We start from the raw sequence: 21,522 nt of genomic DNA, 5'->3' as shown, positions 1-21,522 counted from the left end.
TTAGTTTTGAGATTCATTATCAACAAGTACACCAGAAATATTTGTCAGAGGTGAACAAAGTATTCACCATGCCATAAAGTACATTGCTCATTTCTTGTTGCATACATGAGAAATTTAGGAAAGAAAGTTGGTTTTTATGTAGCACTGATAACCATGGATAAGCTCATGATGTCCGTCACAGGATTGTCTGGTCCGTACTTGATTATTTACAGACGGCGGTCATATAGCTGCAATATTGCTGAGTGCGGTGTTAAACAACAAAGAAACCAACCAACCAAAAAAACATGAATAAGTGTCAAGTTTTATGATAGAATAATGAATTTGCTTTTATTGAAATGCCAGAGATGTCCTCTAAAATTCTACACTGGTACCATTTTGTGAAAAACGTAATGCATAATCTCAATCTCTTCCCCCATCATCCCCTTAGTTGCTATCCTAGATTCATCGGTGATGTATCATGTGCAAGAGTCGGCACATTTGATGATTTGTATCTTATTTGTACTTAGGGACAACTTTTCCAAGATGCGCCACACCCTGCAGCGGGGGATAGAGACTGTCCGCCTCGTCGCGGGTCACGGGGTGTCTGTCAACCTCATCATCCACATAGCCAGGTCACTGGAGGTGAAGGCCTCTGAGATGAAACAGTTGGGGCCACAGTTCACATTGAATGTTACCGACACTGAGACCAGAGCAGAGTTTTACTGGGAGCAGGCCCTGGAAATGTTGAACCGACTTGATAAGTAAGGGCTGGTGATTAATTATAAGTCTTGCATGTGGTCCATGGCATATTGTTAACTCAGATATGATGCATGAAACCCTTACTTAATAGGTCGTGTCTCGCGAACCCTGAGTGACCCGTGAAGGTCCAGGGTAGAATAAGTCTTCAGCAACCCATGCTTGCCGTAAAAGGTGACTATGCTTGTCGTAAGAGGCGACTAACGGGATCAGGTGGTCAGGCTCGTTGACTTGGTTGATGCATGTCATCTTATCCCAATTGCGTTGATCGATGCAATACAACACGATGAATTTATATGCAATGATTTTGCATGTGATGCATGTTGCCAGGAACCGGAATCCCCATGTGCCGAAGCACCGACTGTTCAAGGATGACACTGACCAGGACCTGGACGAGGCCACCATTAAAGCGCTCACCTCCGAGGTCCAGTACGCTGTTGGCTGTGCAGCAATGAAGAAAAACAAGTACGAGGATGCTATCAATATATTTGACAAACTACACACGCCATATGCTTCACTCAACTCGGCAAAGGTAAGTAATTTTATGATCAATGAACACAAATGATTATTGATGTGTGAAAGGACGCTGTAAGTGTTCCTAGAGGTGTGTGAAATGTTGTGTTGTGTATACAGTGAATGGATAGATTTATTGATTTATTTAGATTAGTCAGAATACAGAGACGTACAATTATGATGCGATTTGTCATGGGTCAGTACACTAAGGCTGTGTATGTAACATCCAAGACTATGATATGCACCCAATGACAACATATTTAGCCTCAATGGCTAGGGAATATGGGGTTGAAAGCATGCAGCGATTCAAGAAGGAGGAACCCCAGCTTAGAATTGTCTCAGTTAGCAATGTTGGCTGTAAGAGGCACGTTAATGGAGCGGAAGGTCAGGATTGTGAGACACACACACACACACACACACACACACACACACACACACACACACACACACACACCTTGAGGTTTTCTTATGGATTTGAATCTTGGTACCCTACATCTTGAGCATAAGGGCAATGACTAGGACGCTTGACGTTGTGCTTAATGTGGAACACTGCATGTAGTCCTTCTGTGCATTGGGGCAGAAGTTGTTGCTTATGCAATACCAAGTGTACCAACATTGATGCTGTAATCTTAGTGTATATAGCTGGAGGTTATGGTAAGACTGTATGCTGATGTTCTGCTGTTCTAGATATACAAGGTTCTAGCAGAGCAGGAGCGATCTCGGGATGCTCCTGTTGGAAGAGAACAACACCAGATTCTCTTAACAAAAGCTCGGGATGCCATCTATCGTACTTTTGATCTTCTGCAAGGAGATAAGAAACATGTGAGTGTGCACTGATCAGTGCTGATTGAATATTCGCGACTGGAAAACAGTTAGGGAGCTAGCAACTTGCAGGGCTCGATTTAAGGAACTACCTATAGATTTGAACATGTTGACCAGTACCAGTAGATGCACCAGTCTAAATCAGGTTGCTCTCATATCGGTACCCATGAACTATACTGGCAGTGGTATTTCCTACACTTGTGGCAGATGTAATTCTGAAAACGTCATCCCGGGCACCAACATTACTGGTAGTACTTGAAGCCAAATCTGACATTCTTCCACAAACAAAGCCACTGCAGCTGTCACTGCATTAATTTTTATCCCCTGCCACGAAGTGGAAGGGGGACATAGGAATGGCTGCCGTACCATATTTCTTCACCAAACTTGGCACATAGATAGATCTAGTGGTGAACTGGTGCCTTTTGATAGTTTGGGATTTTAAAAAAGTTATTTTTCGAGTTTCCATGGCAACGACTTTGATTTAGACTGAAAATGCCAGTAGTCCTCGCTACCGGAGCAGATCTTGAAAACCAGACCATATTTCTTCACCAAACTTGGCACATAGATAGATCTAGTGGTAAACTGGTGCCTTTTGATAGTTTGGGATTTTAAAAAAGTTATTTTTCGAGTTCCATGGCAACAACTTTGATTTAGACTGAAAATGGCAGTAGTCCTCGTTTCCGGAGTAGATCTTGAAAACCGTACCATATTTCTTCGTCATACTTGGCACATAGATAGGTCTAGTGGTGAACTGGTGCCTTTTGATAGTTTGGGATTTAAAAAAAGAAGAAGTATTTTTCGAGTTTCCATTGCAACGACTTTGATTTAGACTGAAAATGGAGGTAGTCCTCGTTTCCGGAGCAGATCTTGAAAACCGTACCATATTTCTTCGTCATACTTGGCACATAGATAGGTCTAGTGGTGAACTGGTGCCTTTTGATAGTTTTGGATTTTTTTTAAAAGTTATTTTTCGAGTTTCCATTGCAACGACTTTGATTTAGACTGAAAATGGAGGTAGTCCTCGTTTCCAGAGCAGATCTTGAAAAACGTACTATATTTCTTTACAAAAAGGCCCAGTGAACATAGTTCACAGGAGCTAATGCATTGCACACACCCGACATGTCATATTGGCGGGGGATGTGAGTATTTCATGCTTGTTTTTAATAAAATTTTGACGTGGACCAGGTGCATGTAGAAAAAGATAATAGGTTGCATTTATATCAGGATGCACTAAGTCCATGTTATATATGGTTAAATCGAGCCCTGACTGTCAATTTCATATATACTGAACTGCCATGTATCTTTTTAGAATATGTACATATGACATTGATCTTATTTTGATTAATGATACCACTAATACCAGCTGGAATGTAAGTTCCAAGACCACTGTATGTTTCGCTAAATGGTCAGTACCAAGTCATATTATGTGATGCTAAGAAAGAGGGAGCAATTAAATCGTCTTAAAATAAGCATTGCCATGAAGTTACAATGCATGTCATTAGATACTTATTTTGGTTTCTGTATTAGAATGTTAGTTTCTGAACAAAAAGAAATATACTTTGTTTGAAAGTTTATACAGCATGTTATTTATAAAATTGACTATTTCATGTGAGAAAATATGGAAAGTTGTGTTACTTTGTTTCAACGTGTACCATATTCGACGTAATAAGCGCCCAGGGCGCTCTCAAAATTAGAAATGGGGGGCTCTCATTAGAATATTATTTTGGTGAAATAAAAACAGTTGAAAGATAAATTTCGTGGTTTATGCAGACAGCCTGAAATGTTAATGTACGACAGATATATTTTTCCAGAATTTAATTGCCCATAATTAAGGGTGCATATAACGCACGTGTGCGTATTATACGCGAATATATAAGTCTTGTGTATATTGATCAATCAGAAGGGGTGCTAATTGGGATTGTTCACTAACCAATATATTAGCAATTATCGCCGTGGGCGCTGATCAGAGAGGTGCGCTTATTACGTCGAATACAGTATATCACATTGTGCACAGTTTGCTGTAGAAACACAGGAAGTATTTATTGTCAGAGATGTAACCATGTTGCACAGTTGCAACTTGTTTCTTTTTGGATGTAACATTGTTTGTTCAGATAGTGTCATGACTATGAAAGTACAAGTATGAATAATGTTGATTGTATGTTGATTGTTTTCAAGGAATTGAACAAGTCGGTGCAGCAACATTATGATGAGATTGAGTCTCAGCTGATGAGTGTGGCAGGTAAGTGAACATGAAAGCTAAAAAACAATTATGCTGTTTAAAATTCTGAATTCCTGTGCAATTGTTACTTGTGCTGTTTATTGTGACGTGTGAGAATTAACTGTTTCTGTGTCACTGTACCTCAAAGGTATAGATTGTTACTGGTGTTGTTTATGGTTACAGTGTGAGAGTTAGCTGTTTCTGTGTCACTGTACCTCAGAGCATAGATTTTTACTTGTACTGTCCAGGGTTTTATTGGACACAAAGATATTGCATTCTACACTCTTACAAATTGTGCATGGACACTAATACTTTACATTGTGAGTCATGTGAGTCGCAAATCAGTTTGGCTATTTGAATCATAAAACTAACCAGAACTATAGACTCCATATGCTACATGACTGGCATGTCTATCCTGGTATGAAAAACACTGACATATAAATCTCAATCTGTGAAAGGCTGAAGAAAAATTTAAGTTCTTGGAAATAATGTAAAACCAGCCTGGGCTCCTCATGTTCATACCCGAAAATTGTGACTGAGTTCATGGATTTGAAACTATATAGACCCATGTGAATCCCTGGCTGTCAATCACTGGTCTGACTTGCCAAGACGTGATTATTAATGATATGGCTTCAATTTGCTCTCAGCGTCATAACATATCATTCAGTCTTCTAGAAGTATAAAAATATGTGGGTGGGTGGGTTTTTTGCACCGCTTTCAAGCAATATTTCTGCAGTGTCAAGGCAGGAGACACCAAATAGGAATCAGACTCGGGACTTTTCCGCCTTGTCCCAAAAGATTCACCTTCATCCCTAACATATCACAGATCTATTGACCACAGTTGAGAGTTAGATTTTAATATGGTCCTTGCAGCAGTTTGTCAATTTAGAGGAAGTGTTCACCCCTGTCCCTTGTTTGACAGAGTGGGATGATGATGAAGAGCCAAGTCAGTACCACACTCCAACAGCCATCCAGATGGATGGAGACGTGTCGTCCCCAGACCACAGTACACCCAGGGACAAGTCCAGGACCAAGTCTCCAGCAGCTCAAGTCAGCTTCAATACATCTGATGTAAGTCACAAATAATATTCGGACTGAAACAGTGGTGATCTGCTACTAAATATTATATGAAAAGTCAAATGAAGGATGAAGAAATCTACATGACCTGTTTTAGCAACCAAATAGTTCTTACAGTTTACTCCTCTATGATTGAATTTAGGGACCCCAATTTTTTTCGTTTTAACGTCATGACTTTCAATCTTGATCTTGAAAGTTGGTCTGTATCAGTGGGTTTTTTTCACTTGGAAATTCAGTTGATGAGTTAATAATGTACAATGTTACGTACTCTTGGACAGGCTGGCCGACACATCAGACCAAGCCCAGAACACATGGATGCCAAGATCCGTTCCCTGGCCTACTCCCAAGAGTCCTTGGTCAAGATGGTGCTTGCCCGCAATGAGGAGCTGGTCAAGTTCAACAGTCAGCTTGTGGAGGCCCTGAGGGAGAACAGAGAAGTCATCACACAGCTTAAGGTGAAGCTTACAGTTGTGTAGGGATAATTCCCTGCCATTTGGTGTGGCACTTTGACTTATTGTTACAACATATCACATGTTTTAAAAGTTTCGTGTTTATTTGTATGTAATGTCTCACAATGTCTCTCTCACTGTCTAGTCAAGAGGGACTTGACGTAATGCTTTGCTAACAATTATTATAGGTAAGCAGTATCCTGTGCTTCTTGTGTAGTCATGCACTAGTGATGTAGAATGTTGCTCGTGATCTTCACTGCTGGTTTACCTTGGTGAGGCAGGCTAACACCTGGTCAGTCACTCTCTGAACCTTGGGGATATTTACTGCTCAGATGATGTTTTTGCTAGAATGAATACCCATGGGGATCCCAGGTTAGAGAAGGTCTCCAGCAACCAGTGCTGGTTGACTTGGGTGGTCAAATTAGGTGACTCAGTTGTTGCCATATTTCTTCGTCATACTTGGCACATAGATAGGTCTAGTGGTGAACTGGTGCCTTTTGATAGTTTGGGATTTAAAAAAAAAAGAAGTATTTTTCGAGTTTCCATTGCAACGACTTTGATTTAGACTGAAAATGGAGGTAGTCCTCGTTTCCGGAGCAGATCTTGAAAACCGTACCATATTTCTTCGTCATACTCGGCACATAGATAGGTCTAGTGGTGAACTGGTGCCTTTTGATAGTTTTGGATTTTTTTTAAAAGTTATTTTTCGAGTTTCCATTGCAACGACTTTGATTTAGACTGAAAATGGAGGTAGTCCTCGTTTCCAGAGCAGATCTTGAAAAACGTACTATATTTCTTTACAAAAAGGCCCAGTGAACATAGTTCACAGGAGCTAATGCATTGCACACACCCGACATGTTATATTGGCGGGGGATGTGAGTATTTCATGCTTGTTTTTAATAAAATTTTGACGTGGACCAGGTGCATGTAGAAAAAGATAATAGGTTGCATTTATATCAGGATGCACTAAGTCCATGTTATATATGGTTAAATCGAGCCCTGACTGTCAATTTCATATATACTGAACTGCCATGTATCTTTTTAGAATATGTACATATGACATTGATCTTATTTTGATTAATGATACCACTAATACCAGCTGGAATGTAAGTTCCAAGACCACTGTATGTTTCGCTAAATGGTCAGTACCAAGTCATATTATGTGATGCTAAGAAAGAGGGAGCAATTAAATCGTCTTAAAATAAGCATTGCCATGAAGTAACAATGCATGTCATTAGATACTTATTTTGGTTTCTGTATTAGAATGTTAGTTTCTGAACAAAAAGAAATATACTTTGTTTGAAAGTTTATACAGCATGTTATTTATAAAATTGACTATTTCATGTGAGAAAATATGGAAAGTTGTGTTACTTTGTTTCAACGTGTACCATATTCGACGTAATAAGCGCCCAGGGCGCTCTCAAAATTAGAAATGGGGGGCTCTCATTAGAATATTATTTTGGTGAAATAAAAACAGTTGAAAGATAAATTTCGTGGTTTATGCAGACAGCCTGAAATGTTAATGTACGACAGATATATTTTTCCAGAATTTAATTGCCCATAATTAAGGGTGCATATAACGCACGAGTGCGTATTATACGCGAATATATAAGTCTTGTGTATATTGATCAATCAGAAGGGGTGCTAATTGGGATTGTTCACTAACCAATATATTAGCAATTATCGCCGTGGGCGCTGATCAGAGAGGTGCGCTTATTACGTCGAATACAGTATATCACATTGTGCACAGTTTGCTGTAGAAACACAGGAAGTATTTATGGTCAGAGATGTAACCATGTTGCACAGTTGCAACTTGTTTCTTTTTGGATGTAACATTGTTTGTTCAGATAGTGTCATGACTATGAAAGTACAAGTATGAATAATGTTGATTGTATGTTGATTGTTTTCAAGGAATTGAACAAGTCGGTGCAGCAACATTACGATGAGATTGAGTCTCAGCTGATGAGTGTGGCAGGTAAGTGATCATGACAGCTAAAAAACAATTATGCTGTTTAAAATTCTGAATTCCTGTGCAATTGTTACTTGTGCTGTTTATTGTGACGTGTGAGAATTAACTGTTTCTGTGTCACTGTACGTCAAAGGTATAGATTGTTACTGGTGTTGTTTATGGTTACAGTGTGAGAGTTAGCTGTTTCTGTGTCACTGTACCTCAGAGCATAGATTTTTACTTGTACTGTCCAGGGTTTTATTGGACACAAAGATATTGCATTCTACACTCTTACAAATTGTGCATGGACACTAATACTTTACATTGTGAGTCATGTGAGTCGCAAATCAGTGTGGCTATTTGAATCATAAAACTAACCAGAACTATAGACTCCATATGCTACATGATTGGCATGTCTATCCTGGTATGAAAAACACTGACATATAAATCTCAATCTGTGAAAGGCTGAAGAAAAATTTAAGTTCTTGGAAATAATGTAAAACCAACCTGGGCTCCTCATGTTCATACCCGAAAATTGTGACTGAGTTCATGGATTTGAAACTATATAGACCCATGTGAATCCCTGGCTGTCAATCACTGGTCTGACTTGCCAAGACGTGATTATTAATGATATGGCTTCAATTTGCTCTCAGCGTCATAACATATCATTCAGTCTTCTAGAAGTATAAAAATATGTGGGTGGGTGGGTTTTTTGCACCGCTTTCAAGCAATATTTCTGCAGTGTCAAGGCAGGAGACACCAAATAGGAATCAGACTCGGGACTTTTCCGCCTTGTCCCAAAAAATTCACCTTCATCCCCAACATATCACAGATCTATTGACCACAGTTAAGAGTTAGATTTAATATGGTCCTTGCAGCAGTTTGTCAATTTAGAGGAAGTGTTCACCCCTGTCCCTTGTTTGACAGAGTGGGATGATGATGAAGAGCCAAGTCAGTACCACACTCCAACAGCCATCCAGATGGATGGAGACGTGTCGTCCCCAGACCACAGTACACCCAGGGACAAGTCCAGGACCAAGTCTCCAGCAGCTCAAGTCAGCTTCAATACATCTGATGTAAGTCACAAATAATATTCGGACTGAAACAGTGGTGATCTGCTACTAAATATTATATGAAAAGTCAAATGAAAGATGAAGAAATCTACATGACCTGTTTTAGCAACCAAATAGTTCTTACAGTTTACTCCTCTATGATTGAATTTAGGGAGCTCAATTTCTTTCGTTTTAACGTCATGACTTTCAATCTTGATCTTGAAAGTTGGTCTGTATCAGTGGTTTTTTTCACTTGGAAATTCAGTTGATGAGTTAATAATGTACAATGTTACGTACTCTTGGACAGGCTGGCCGACACATCAGACCAAGCCCAGAACACATGGATGCCAAGATCCGTTCCCTGGCCTACTCCCAAGAGTCCTTGGTCAAGATGGTGCTTGCCCGCAATGAGGAGCTGGTCAAGTTCAACAGTCAGCTTGTGGAGGCCCTGAGGGAGAACAGAGAAGTCATCACACAGCTTAAGGTGAAGCTTACAGTTGTGTAGGGATAATTCCCTGTCATTTGGTGTGGCACTTTGACTTATTGTTACAACATATCACATGTTTTAAAAGTTTCGTGTTTATTTGTATGTAATGTCTCACAATGTCTCTCTCACTGTCTAGTCAAGAGGGACTTGACGTAATGCTTTGCTAACAATTATTATAGGTAAGCAGTATCCTGTGCTTCTTGTGTAGTCATGCACTGGTGATGTAGAATGTTGCTCGTGATCTTCACTGCTGGTTTACCTTGGTGAGGCAGGCTAACACCTGGTCAGTCACTCTCTGAACCTTGGGGATATTTACTGCTCAGATGATGTTTTTGCTAGAATGAATACCCATGGGGATCCCAGGTTAGAGAAGGTCTCCAGCAACCAGTGCTGGTTGACTTGGGTGGTCAAATTAGGTGACTCAGTTGTTTGTGTGCATGGATTGTTGCTCACAATATTGGTCACTGGATTGTCTGATTCAGAAGCGATTATTTACAGGTTGCCATTATATAGCTGGAATATTGCTGAGTGTGGCATAAAGGAACAAACAAACTAGACTGAAATACTTCTCATAATTTTTCTATATCTGCCTCCTGTGTTGTCAAAACTTGCTATGCAGGTCAGTCTAGTGGTGTACTGGTACCTTTTAATGATTTGGGAGCTTCAATTATTTGTTTTTCACAACAAGTTGGACTTATACTGAAAATGAGAATAGTGCTCATTTCCGGTGCAGAACTCCCAAACCATTGGATATTTCCAGATGGAACTTGCTTTACAGACCAGTATAGTTGTGAACTGGTGCCTTTTGATAATTTGGGATATTGAAAAATAATGAACAGCAACGTATTTTTTCTTCACAGAACTGAAGGTAACCAATGGCAATGTACCAAAAGTTGGGTATATGTAGCCAAACTCCATTTCTGAATTGCACCAGAATGGAGAAGATATGTCATCTCCTGGCGGTTCTTGTTTAGGATGGACTGTGTATGTCGTCATCTCAGTGAGTGAGTCTTGTGTTGCAGACAGAGGAGCTGGCCAGACAGTTCAAGAAGAAGTTTGAGGAGGTTCAGGAGCTGGTCAGGGCAACGGAATCTGGTAAGGCTTTGTGTTAGGGTGCTACCTCTTACCCAATGAACCAAAGTAATTAAATCTAAACCTCCTGGATGATCATTTTTCATAGCTGTTTAACATTTTCTCAGTCGTATAGAATGGTGTTATTCTTGTTCAACCAAAGAATAATACTTATAGTGTATTTGTGTCATTTGATCTTATAAGATTCTTAATAAACCAAACTCACTGTGACCATTTTTCTGCACCCTTGAATAAAACAGTTTATCTGTCACCTGAAGAATTGTCTAAAACAGGAACTGATGTACTTCCAGCATCTCCAGCCAAGAATACCAACAGCTCGGCAAATGTGTCCAAAAGCCAGGATGTCTCTGTGACAGAGGAGAAAGAAGAAGATGACGATTCTGAGGAAGAAAGCATCATGTTTGAGAAGAGAGCTACGTTGACTTATTTTGAGAATGACGAGTGGAAGGTAAGATATTGATGCTTTTTTTATGTGTCGCACAGTATTGCAGTGATGTAGAGTCAGTCAGATCACTTGTCAAAATGGTTTGCTGCTCTAAGATGGCATTAACGACACTGGCACGATGCGATCATGCGTTGACGTCCATGAGGAAGAAGTCCAGTCCGATTGCTCCAGCATACAGTCTTATTTACACATCCAAAATGTCATCCCTGAAGCGCACACCTGTCATGGTGCTTCACTGTAGGACATGGAGATCGGTTCTTCCCGCTCTGCTGATCCTACCCCAAATTATGATTGAGCCTCCTCCATAGCGGTCATGTTTGACTACGTTGGAATCCTAAAATCTTTCTCCTTGTCTACACCACACTCAGGCATGACGATCTTTGAAGTCAAGACAGTATCTTGATTCATCAGTAAATGGTACTGAAGCCCAGTCCTGGTCTGTCCACTTGAGGTGATCTTCAGCCCAGTCCAAATGTGCCTGCCTGTCTGATACATTCCCTCCGTTACTGGCGTTATGCAGGTCATTTCTGAGTGTGGTGGCAGACACAAAATGATGATGTCTTGCTGCAATCAGGAGACAACTGTCTTCCCGCTGTGTGGTGGTACGCTGTCTACCGCCTGCAAGTCCCCGATGCAAACATCTGGCATTGATTCCATGTATCTGCCTAAATCTTCGTTCCTCAAACGACGTCTTTGACGTGGAGTGAGCATAAGTGCATTCAGTTGTTGCAATCCTCAGTAGCAAATGTTGGTGTGCTCTCTGATAATGATGTGCAACGATTCTGTCATGATACCTCAAAACATAGGGTTTTCAAGCACCTTATGCACATGAATGCATGCCTCTGTCCGTTCATCATGAAACTGAGGTCTTACAGGGGTTACCCAATCACTGTAACCGGGGTATTTAAATCTTTATTTGTTGGATGATTTTTTGATATCATCAAAACTTGATCCTTAGCAAACTTTTTGTAGTATAGATCCTTATTAGGCATAGCAGCAATCAGTAACAGCAGTCAAAAATCAACAGCTGAGTGAGTGGTACATTATTTAGTCAGTCTACTTGACAAAAGCAACAAAGTGCCACTTTCATCTCAAGCTTGTTAATTGCCTGCTTTGATGTTTTGTTCGTTTGTTTGTTGTTTAACGCTGCACTCAGCAATATTCCAGCTGTATGATGGCAGTCTGTAAATAATCGAGTCTGGACCAGATAATCCAGGGTTTAACATCATGAGCGGCAATTGGGATATGATGACATGAATCAAAACCAAGTCAGCGAGCCTGACCACCCGATCCCATTAGTTGCCCTTTACGACAAGCATAGTCGCCTTTTACGGCAAGCATGGGTTGCTGAAGACCTATTCTACCCCACCTGCTTTGATAAGCACTTGTTGATGTACTAGTAACCAGGAAGTTACTTCGATGTTGGGGGTAAAAGGAAAGGTGATACATATCCACGTATCAAGGAGAATTCCTCCACGCTATGTGAGATGCTTGTTTGTGCTTCTCAAAACTGTTAATGTGGCAAACTTTGAGATACATGTACAGAGTTCAAGATAGTCGAAGATAACGCTTTTTTTATCCTGAAATTACATAAATGGACAAATATATAGTTATTGAGGTAGCTTAAAGCTATACTAACATACTCATTCACTAACATACCTGTCACATAAAAGGGTTTCACAAATTCATTCACAAGTTGATATAACATATCATTTGGAGTTGTTTTGAACAAGAATGGTCTTCTTTCTAGAAACTTGGAATGGGCAACTTGAAGATTCTGTACAATGATGACCTGAATGGAAACCAGATTGACATGGAGACAGATGACAAACAAAAAGTCTGCAACCATGTCATTTGTCGCGAACACTCAATAAAACTGTAAGTCAGATAAAAATACTTCACCTTGAAAATATATCCGCAGAATAATGACAGTAAAAAATGTGTGACTGCGTGTCTGGGCTTATGTCGGGGCCCGTATAGCTAGCCCATGGAGATACCATGCCACAGTTTAACATGGATACCCCACTCACACACAGTATGCTGACCAGTCCTTGTTTTATCTTAATGCCGACCATCAGACAGGGTAACGAGTAGAACAACCGTTTAACGTCTTTAAGTATGACGAGGCCAGGGATTCAACCACGACTTTCCACTTTTCGGACAGAATCACTACCCACTAGACCACAGAGGCGGTTGAAAAGGGGATTGGGAGGGGAAACGTCAAATGAGTGTATGTACAGTATTTGGGAATTCTCCTTTCTGCTGAGAAGATTATGGCAACTCCTACACTTTAACAGTCAAGTTGCTAAAACCCTTAGCATCTTTAGGTTTGGCTAGATACCTACACTATTGATGTTATGTCACTCACCTGTGAAACGTCACCGATATCGCACACCTGATGTCATCCCTCTATGATTGTTTATATTTCCAGAGAGAATCAGAAGAGAGCCTGTATGTGGAGTGCCCAAGACTTCTCAACAGACGAGCCAGTCAGGAGGGACTTTAAGGCAGCTTTCAGCTCAGTAGCTGCTGCAGAGGAGTTTGCTAAATCTTTTATGGAGGTAAGACATGCTTGTTGTAGTTCAAAATATCTTACCCATTCCCATTGCTAGCTCACCTAACTGAAAGTCCACCCACTTTAGTTGTGGGATCAAAGAAATATGTCCCGGGTTTTTTGGGGTGATATGTTGAACCTTGACCTTATTTAACCTTTGCACTTCGTCCACACAGAAAGCTGAAACGTTTTGTGGCCATTACTCAGCCATATCTGTTCAAAAGACAACAAAATTTGATCAATGTGTATTTAGTGGAGGGGCTTGACACATATGTTCTCTTTTAGACAATATTTTACATTTTACCTTGATTTGACAGTTCTTAAAATCTCTCAAAGGCATATTTGCTCTGTAAATTCCTCCTTTGAAATTGAAAGACTGAGGAAGCTGAACTTCGACATGGACACATATTTTAAGTGCCTGACTTTGTTGACATATACTTTTGACTACATATTCAGGTGAGGTAAAGTGCTCATGACAGCAGTTTCTTTGAAATTGACATTACTGATTATGAATAGCTTTATGTGTGAGATTAAAAATGAATTGATGATTGGAAGTGTATATAAATGTATATATGTATGAACTTTATGGATGCAGAAGAACATTAATGTGTGTTTAGACTGAATATATTTTAGACCTCTGAAGATCTGGAGTAGAATAGGTCTTTTGCAACTGATGCTTGCCTTAAAAGGTGACTAACGGGATTGGGTGGTCTGGCTTGCTGACTTGGTTGATGCATATCATCATAATCCAGTTGAATGAATCGATGCTCATGATGTCGGTTTATGGATTGTCTGGTCGCCGTCATATAACTGGAATATTGCTGAGTGCGACGTTAAACAACCAAGAAACAAACAAGCAAACAAATGGATATCTTAAATTATATAGGTTTTAGTGTTGAAAGAACTGACAAAGTTTTGTTGTTGTGGTTTTAGGGTGTGAGCTTAGCCCGAGATTCTGAGTTGTCAGAGAAGATTTCACATGAAATGGATACACCTGTTATATTTTCTCACGGCGATGCTACGGGAGGTAAGTCTCAACTGAAAATATTATGACCTGTTGGTCAAAGTGGGCAACAACATGTGTGATCTAACTGTGTTTTGTACAGCATAATGTGACAAGCTTCACCATATAGAAACAGTTACTTCCAAAGAAACTTTCTCCAAATCTTGAAGAAAATGGCTTTTGTTTAGTTTTTAGTTGATCAAGATGAGTTAGACATACATTGATCAATTTACTTACTGATGTGTGTATGTTGACCACCAGCTGTGTACGTAGGAAGAATCGTGCGTTTCAACTCCAGAAACAGATGTTCACTTACACTGCACCTTCAACTCATTAGCTGCACAACTTGAACTTGCATTGCATGACTTGAACTTAGATTGCATGGAGGGTCTGATTTTGTGGGCGTTGTGCTGCTTCATTCCACGATATACTAACATGCATTTGTGAGTGAGTGAAGAGATTGATGTGGATATTGAGAGATTAATTTTGCAACAGACACCAAACTGAGTAATGAATCCTTGTCATGCAGAATGTCTAGCCTAAGGAGCTGTGTATCTTCCTTTGATGTTGTTATCATGGACACAGTGGAATAGCTTCGCACCCAGTGCCCAATTCTTGTTACAAAAGGCAACAAAATTTGTGGTCTCCATCATTACCTAGTTTTTAATGCAAGGCTGAATAACTAGGCATGACTGAGTTTTGTCCCTTAGCTCCATCCAGATCAGCTGATCAAAAGTTCGATTTGGTTGTGACCATTGGCAAGTTGGAATTCCATTGTGTTTATCTCAATTCAATAGTTTTCTTGGAAAGACTCCGAGGTTTAAAAGCTTTAGAAATTACTGGCTATTCAATCTTTTTTGTCACCCTTGAATGACATGCCTGGTTAACACCCTACAAGTGGCCGAGGCAATTATCTAAGACTTAGCTAACACGCCAAGATATATGCAATATACTTTTCAAGCAGCCATAAACCCAACTCACTAACAACAAACAGGTTGATGTAGAATCTCATTCTCTCACTCATTCATGTTAATTGTGTGTTTTGTGGTGGTGGTGGTAAGCCCTTTACTTTGAAATACTAATTTCTTTCCTTTCTACTTGAATATTTGTTGAGGATCATGGGTAGTTTTGATACATGATCAAATTAGAGGTGTAACGATATGAAGGGGTCGCGATACGATACATATCCCAATACTATGGATGGGATATGATCCGTATCCCGATACAGCACTTTTGTTTCAAAAGATTATATTCTTTCTTTTTGCAGGTGAAATCATGTTTAAAATTTCAGAGATCAAAATGGGATATTGTAGGGAAGAAACATATAGGCCAGGGGGCACTGTAAATGTTGTGCCAAATATAGCCAAACGGGGAAATGCTAGAGAATCTGCATTAGCTGGTTGTTGAACAACCATGTGTGTTTTTTGCAAATATAACTTGTAAGGTAATGTATAGTTTGTATGGTGATAGAGGGTTTGAAAATCGATGAATTGTTTCGTGGGCCTCATATCTTGAGACAATACTGTATTGCCGTATCATTACACCACTAGATCAAATGAGCAATAGCATTTAGTAACTTAAATCACAACACATTTAAGACTTTCATTCTACATTCTTTCCATCCTGTATCTGTATTACTATCATGGCGAAATAACATTGTAATAATAGAACGTGTGTAGTGATTAATAGCCATATTACTCTTTGCTATGTTTAACCTGTCATCACAGGGCATGAGATCCCCACTGATGGAAGCATACTTTTATCCCCTGTGGATGCTGCTTGAGACCTCCCTCCCTTGCTTGCTTTGTGTGTCCTCATATCCCCGCTTCTTGTGTTTCAGTGGGACGGAAATTCATGCTCCAGTTGTTCAATATGTTTGTATACATAGCATTAGTTGTCACTAGCCCTAGCACTGTTTCTGGACTTGAATTGAATGATTCTCCTGATTTGAATTTGTACTTTTCCCCAATTCCTGCCCAACGACCAGGTCAAACCCGAATCCTTGTTAGCCAATCTGAAGCAAGCTCTGCAACCTCTATGGGTGGCAGTGGCCAATGTGAGACGAGGATACAGCCAGGTGAAAGTGAGGGCAGCCAATCAGCAGCCTCATCACTAACAGGGGAGGGTGTGTCAGCCACTGATGCTTCCTCAGTTGTTTCATGTTCGCCTGAGCTGTCTGCTCTCTTAAGTTCATTCTTAGAGGAAGGTAATTAAATGTGTGTACATTCGGTAAATGCCTTTCTATTCCACCAAGTACTGAAAGATCTGCATTTGAAGGTTATTGACGTTTACAAAATATTATATCTGTAACTGTTGACGTCTTGTTTACTTAAGCTTACTGCTTTCCTCTTTCAACACCGTAGGCCGGTTATCCGGCCAAGAAGCATCGAGTCCCCAGACACCGCAGGCCGGTTATCCGGCCAAGCCGTAGTCACGTCAAAATAGTATATATTTTTATGGACCTACCTGTAATGTCATTCATTTATTAAATCTTTCACATTTCACAATGTCTGAAATACATATTCCATTTTAATTTAACATTTTTTATCGTTAAATTAAAAAATTATTCACTATTTCTCGCGATGTTATTGAAAATAAAATTTTCGGACACACATTTTGACAACGGGTCCACATCGAACACGTCAAAGAGGAAAATAAAGAAGTTTTAAACAAATCTTTAAATATATTATACAAAGTAATAAATAAAATCAACAAAAATATATCTAAAAGTAATCAAACTTACATCTATATTATTATTTCCATCTTTTCGTGCGATCGCGTGTAATGTAAGTCAAATGACATCTCGGCTTTCGTCGCCTTGAATTCTCGGCTCGGACACGATGTTTAATGCAAAAATATATGCATGAAAAATCTTTGTCACAGCTCGTAACCTAGCACGATACATTCACGAAGTTCCATATTTTTAATATATATCGTGATTTCCTGCTCAAAACGTTCAGAATAACACGATTAAACAAAATTCTTTCGCAAACTTCTGTAATTTATCGAACACGAGCTTGGTATCACAGCTGTAATTTGATTGGCTGCCTTAGGTCACGTGCTCAAAATTGACCAATCACGGAACTTGTAGCAGATTTCAGCAAGAAAGCGTCATTAGAAACCAATTTTAATCCAACGAAATCGCTTGTAATAACTACGAAAAAAAACCAGTCGATGTTACGAGCGTGTAGATGAAGGAATAAGCTTTCCAGCGATGTGTCATATGCCATTCTTCGACGCACGTGTTATTCATACGAAACCTCGAAAACAGGGGTATTTCTTCATTTTACTGAGCAGAGAGTCGCTGTTATCGGGAAATGGGCGATGACAGAAACTATTTATAATTCTTTTTAAAATGATTTTCCAATTACGTAAACAATGAAAATAAAACAGAAATAGGTACGTGGATATTATGAAATCATATATTTGCCGAAAATCGTCAGGTTTTCGCTTCCTTGGTCCTTAATCTGGATGTTAACAACGTGTTAGCGTACATTTTTTTATTTACAACGAATTTAATTAAGTTGTAAATGCATTTTTTTAAATAATGTGAAAAACATAACTTTCATATTTATAAACCATAGGATCAGACCTTTCAAATGGTGTATAACATGTAGTAGCAAATATATTTTACAAGCAGGTATTTTCTTTGATAAATGAAAAAAGAAATATCTTATTAAAATAACATTAACCCAGATATATTAACTAATCAATGTTTTAATGTTTTCAGACCAGAAAAGATGAAGAAAATGAAGGATTAGGCAAATTGAAATATATGTGTGTGCAAAGTGGAAGAATAATTCTGGACAATAAATGAAAGGTTTTGTTGCCACCTGACAGACCTGGTGAACAAATTGTTTTTTAGTTGCTTGGCAACCCCATGTCCATACTAAGTTGCCATGCAGTAATGACATCACAAATCATGAAATTTGGTGCCTGTGTCCATACATGTGTGCGGAATATTTTGAACCTGAACTTGCAGGCATTTTGCCCTTGCTGTACATGATGAAAAAGGCGAAATATTTAAAGATTATTGTCTCACAGTGTTATTACATCAGTGTCATTAATATGAACAATTAGATTAGCAAGATGGTATTATTTCCAAGGATTCCTTTGTCATCTTTTATAGAAGTGCATTTCATGTTTCATCAAAATGACATAGTGCTAATTCAAGAATGGTAGATCTAGCTAAGCTTCTGAATTTCACACATCATACAAGTAATTCATGGAATTTTCTGTTGTAAATATCAGGTCAGCATCCTCATCAACATTCATCCAACATATGTATTGCTTGAAAGAACATTGTTGTAAATACATGAATAAATATCCCTGTTGTTACTGTTTACTTAATCATATTTTGTTATTCTATTATGCAAAGTAGAAAAGCTTGTGCAAGTGACAGGTTTATTTGTATTGCAGACCTTTGGCCCGAAGTACTGCATATACAAAACATTTACAGTGGGTTGATATTCATTATGATACACAAATAACACACGTTTATGGGCACATTTCATGTAATTACACTTTCCAATAGTTATATTGGTAAATTCCTCTTTAATTATAAGACATATCTCTACTAGGATAGGTATAATCACTTATAAGCACTATACAAATTCAAAAAGGAAGATCTTGAAATCTTATCATGCCAATTCTGAAACGAAATAGTAGTATAGGTAAAGGGGATTCTGGCTCACTTCCACTGGAGCCAGATTTATATACCTATACCACTACTACAGAGGGAATTTTTTTTATGTCAAGAGGGCGACTTTTTCTTCTTTGGCACCCCCAATTTGGGCAACCCCTACAATATGTTTTCCTCTAGAGCAATAGGATGTGCACAAAGCATACAACTGTGCCCAACGAATTCCCAATTGAACATTTGTGCCCAACTACAGTATAGAACAAAAATGGAAGAAGCGAAATATACAACTATGGAGAGCATGGGTATACGTGCAGAAATGTCTGTGTTCCAACATACTGTAAAACAGGAAATTAATGCGAGCAGAATATTAATGCGAAACATGCGAGTGACGGAAGGTCGCATTAATTTTATGCCTACACAAAGCGAAGTTGAGTAGTGGTCAGTTCACATCCTGTCAAGCAGCCCAGATTGGCGCCAGCCACGAATTATCCAATCAGTGTCCTTTCCAAGCTTGTCAAGAGCAGACACGAGCCAACGCGCATGAATGGGTTTCATGACACTAATCTGCAGGTCAACAGGAGTGTGAGGATTGTCACCTGATCGAAGATTTGATACACTGATCTGTTTTCTACTTCTTTTCATCAAAGGGCCGAACGTATATACTAGTACCAACAGACTGTTAACTAAAACAACACTAACACCAATGATAGCTGCAAGGAAACCATTCTCACTCTTGGCCATCAAACATACGGGCAATTAGCTTAAATAATATTAAAATAAGGAAGGAATCTCACACTGAAAAAACGTGGACAGGGGATTTAATGTGCACAGTTATTTTATTTATCTCTGTCTACTCGCATTTCCTGCTCAAAACGTCATTTGAAACAAACAAAGCATTTTCAGGTAAGGCTTTTATTTACATAGGTTACATTAATTAAAATAACACAGAACATAAATCCAGCACATAATTTTTTAGGAAAGGGTATGGGCACTCGCATTTTTAAATGCGCATTAATGTCTAAAATCAAGAGCTCACATTATTTTCATGTCGCATTAAATTCCTGTTTTATGGTATACTACTTGAGAATGCATACGAAGACAACTTGCTACCAGATATATCCAAGGTAGACTATTTGAAAGAAAATCTAGGCAGAACACATCTAGAACCTTTGGAGGGCCTACCAACATTTGTAGACGATATGTATGTATTTGGCTATCTAGAAGAAAACGATATAGTATCTCTACGTTGATCTGTGTCTTGTACAACTGGAGAAAATGGATCTGCAAAACGCATACTACAAGAAATACAAATAGCAACGCAACGCATAGAAAGTATATGGATGTCGCGTGCATGCTACTATTGCAAATACAATTGCAAAGTTTCTCCATTGGTTTTCTGGTTGTGGTTCTTCTTTGGGGGATACCAACTCTAGAATTTCGTCTACAACCCAAGGTCCTTTGTCTTCGTCTGGTGCATACACGGATACTATTCGAGAACAACCTCTTTTCTGTACGTCTGGATGCAAAAATGTTTTTCGTAGGTGTCTATTTGGACAATCTATGTATTCGCAAAGATGTGCTCCTATTGGATTCCGAACGTCCCCAGCTTCGAAATTGGAAATAACTTTATTGTATATCTTCGCGGAAAATGTTCTATTGTTCCTACTGTATACCAAAGTAGATACATGTTCTACAGACGCTCTATGGTCTATAATTCTTCCTTCTCTTTCTCCACAATCGTATTGTATACCTTGTAGAATGTATCCCTCGCTTTGTAGGTATTTTTTTCCTAGTTTTTTCCTATCTAGTACACCAGAAAAGTCTCTAGTATAGTCTATGGAATATATCTCGTATCCAAAGGAATATAGTTGCGTGTGTAGTGCATCCAACCCCTTTTGTTTTTCCTCTAGGGACAACTCGGAGACATCTATTTTGCATACAAATATACCTTTGGGTTCGTTGAAAAATATGTCCATCCATTTTTTCTTCGCATTGTATTCTGTTTGTTTTTGTATTTGTTGTATTGTGTCTCGTATTTTGCTTCCGGAGCCTCCTATATAGGAAATTGTATTTGCAATAGTAGCATGCACGCGACATCCATATACTTTCTTCTGCATTGCTATTTGTATTTCTTGTAGTATACATTTTGCAGATCCATTTTCTCCAGTTGTACAAGACATAGATCCTCGTAGAGATACTATATCGTTTTCTTCTAGATAGCCAAATACATACATATCGTCTACAAATGTTGGTAGGCCCTCCAAAGGTTCTAGATGTGTTCTGCCTAGATTTTCTTTCAAATAGTCTACCTTGGATATATCTGGTAGCAAGTTGTCTTCGTATGCATTCTCCACTAGTATATGTTGGAACACAGACATTTCTGAACGTATGCCCATGCTCTCCATAGTTGTTATATTTCGCGTCTTCCATTTTTGTTCTATACTGTAGTTGGGCACAAATGTTCAATTGGGAATTCGTTGGGCAC

General features: G+C 39.0%; 3 protein-coding genes across 6 annotated transcripts in view; 1 reads left to right on the top strand and 2 right to left on the bottom strand.

The window, feature by feature from the left end:
• Positions 1–18,742, top strand: part of LOC124120606 (RANBP2-like and GRIP domain-containing protein 8) — a 229,127-nt gene extending 210,385 nt beyond the window's left edge. For 2 of the 4 annotated variants that reach the window (XM_048391249.1, XM_048391248.1), the window contains exons 23-35: positions 4,246–4,309; positions 5,211–5,359; positions 5,644–5,820; positions 7,726–7,789; positions 8,690–8,838; positions 9,122–9,298; positions 10,324–10,396; positions 10,666–10,841; positions 12,589–12,716; positions 13,270–13,399; positions 14,326–14,419; positions 16,383–16,601; positions 18,126–18,742. In XM_048391249.1, coding sequence (XP_048247206.1) covers positions 4,246–4,309; positions 5,211–5,359; positions 5,644–5,820; positions 7,726–7,789; positions 8,690–8,838; positions 9,122–9,298; positions 10,324–10,396; positions 10,666–10,841; positions 12,589–12,716; positions 13,270–13,399; positions 14,326–14,419; positions 16,383–16,601; positions 18,126–18,139 — 1,614 coding nt within the window. In that variant the 3' untranslated portion in view covers positions 18,140–18,742. Of the gene's footprint in view, positions 1–506; positions 741–1,065; positions 1,268–1,935; positions 2,071–4,245; positions 4,310–5,210; positions 5,360–5,643; positions 5,821–7,725; positions 7,790–8,689; positions 8,839–9,121; positions 9,299–10,323; positions 10,397–10,665; positions 10,842–12,588; positions 12,717–13,269; positions 13,400–14,325; positions 14,420–16,382; positions 16,602–18,125 lie in introns of all 4 variants that reach the window. The other 2 variants (XM_048391252.1, XM_048391250.1) reach the window with 2 other exon arrangements.
• LOC124120609 (RANBP2-like and GRIP domain-containing protein 8) overlaps positions 1–21,522 on the bottom strand; it is a 302,310-nt gene that overhangs the window by 133,189 nt on the left and 147,599 nt on the right. The gene's annotated exons all lie outside the window — the stretch shown is intronic.
• The window catches only part of LOC125371664, a 151,380-nt gene that overhangs the window by 124,173 nt on the left and 5,685 nt on the right, over positions 1–21,522 (bottom strand). The window lies entirely within an intron of this gene.

This window comes from Haliotis rufescens, unplaced genomic scaffold (genome assembly GCF_023055435.1).
Source record: "Haliotis rufescens isolate VD_foot unplaced genomic scaffold, xgHalRufe1.0.p SCAF_9, whole genome shotgun sequence".
Classification (NCBI taxonomy): Eukaryota; Metazoa; Mollusca; class Gastropoda; order Lepetellida; family Haliotidae; genus Haliotis; species Haliotis rufescens.
The sequence above is the reverse complement of the archived record's forward strand: the minus strand, read 5'-3'. Positions and strand labels throughout refer to the sequence as shown.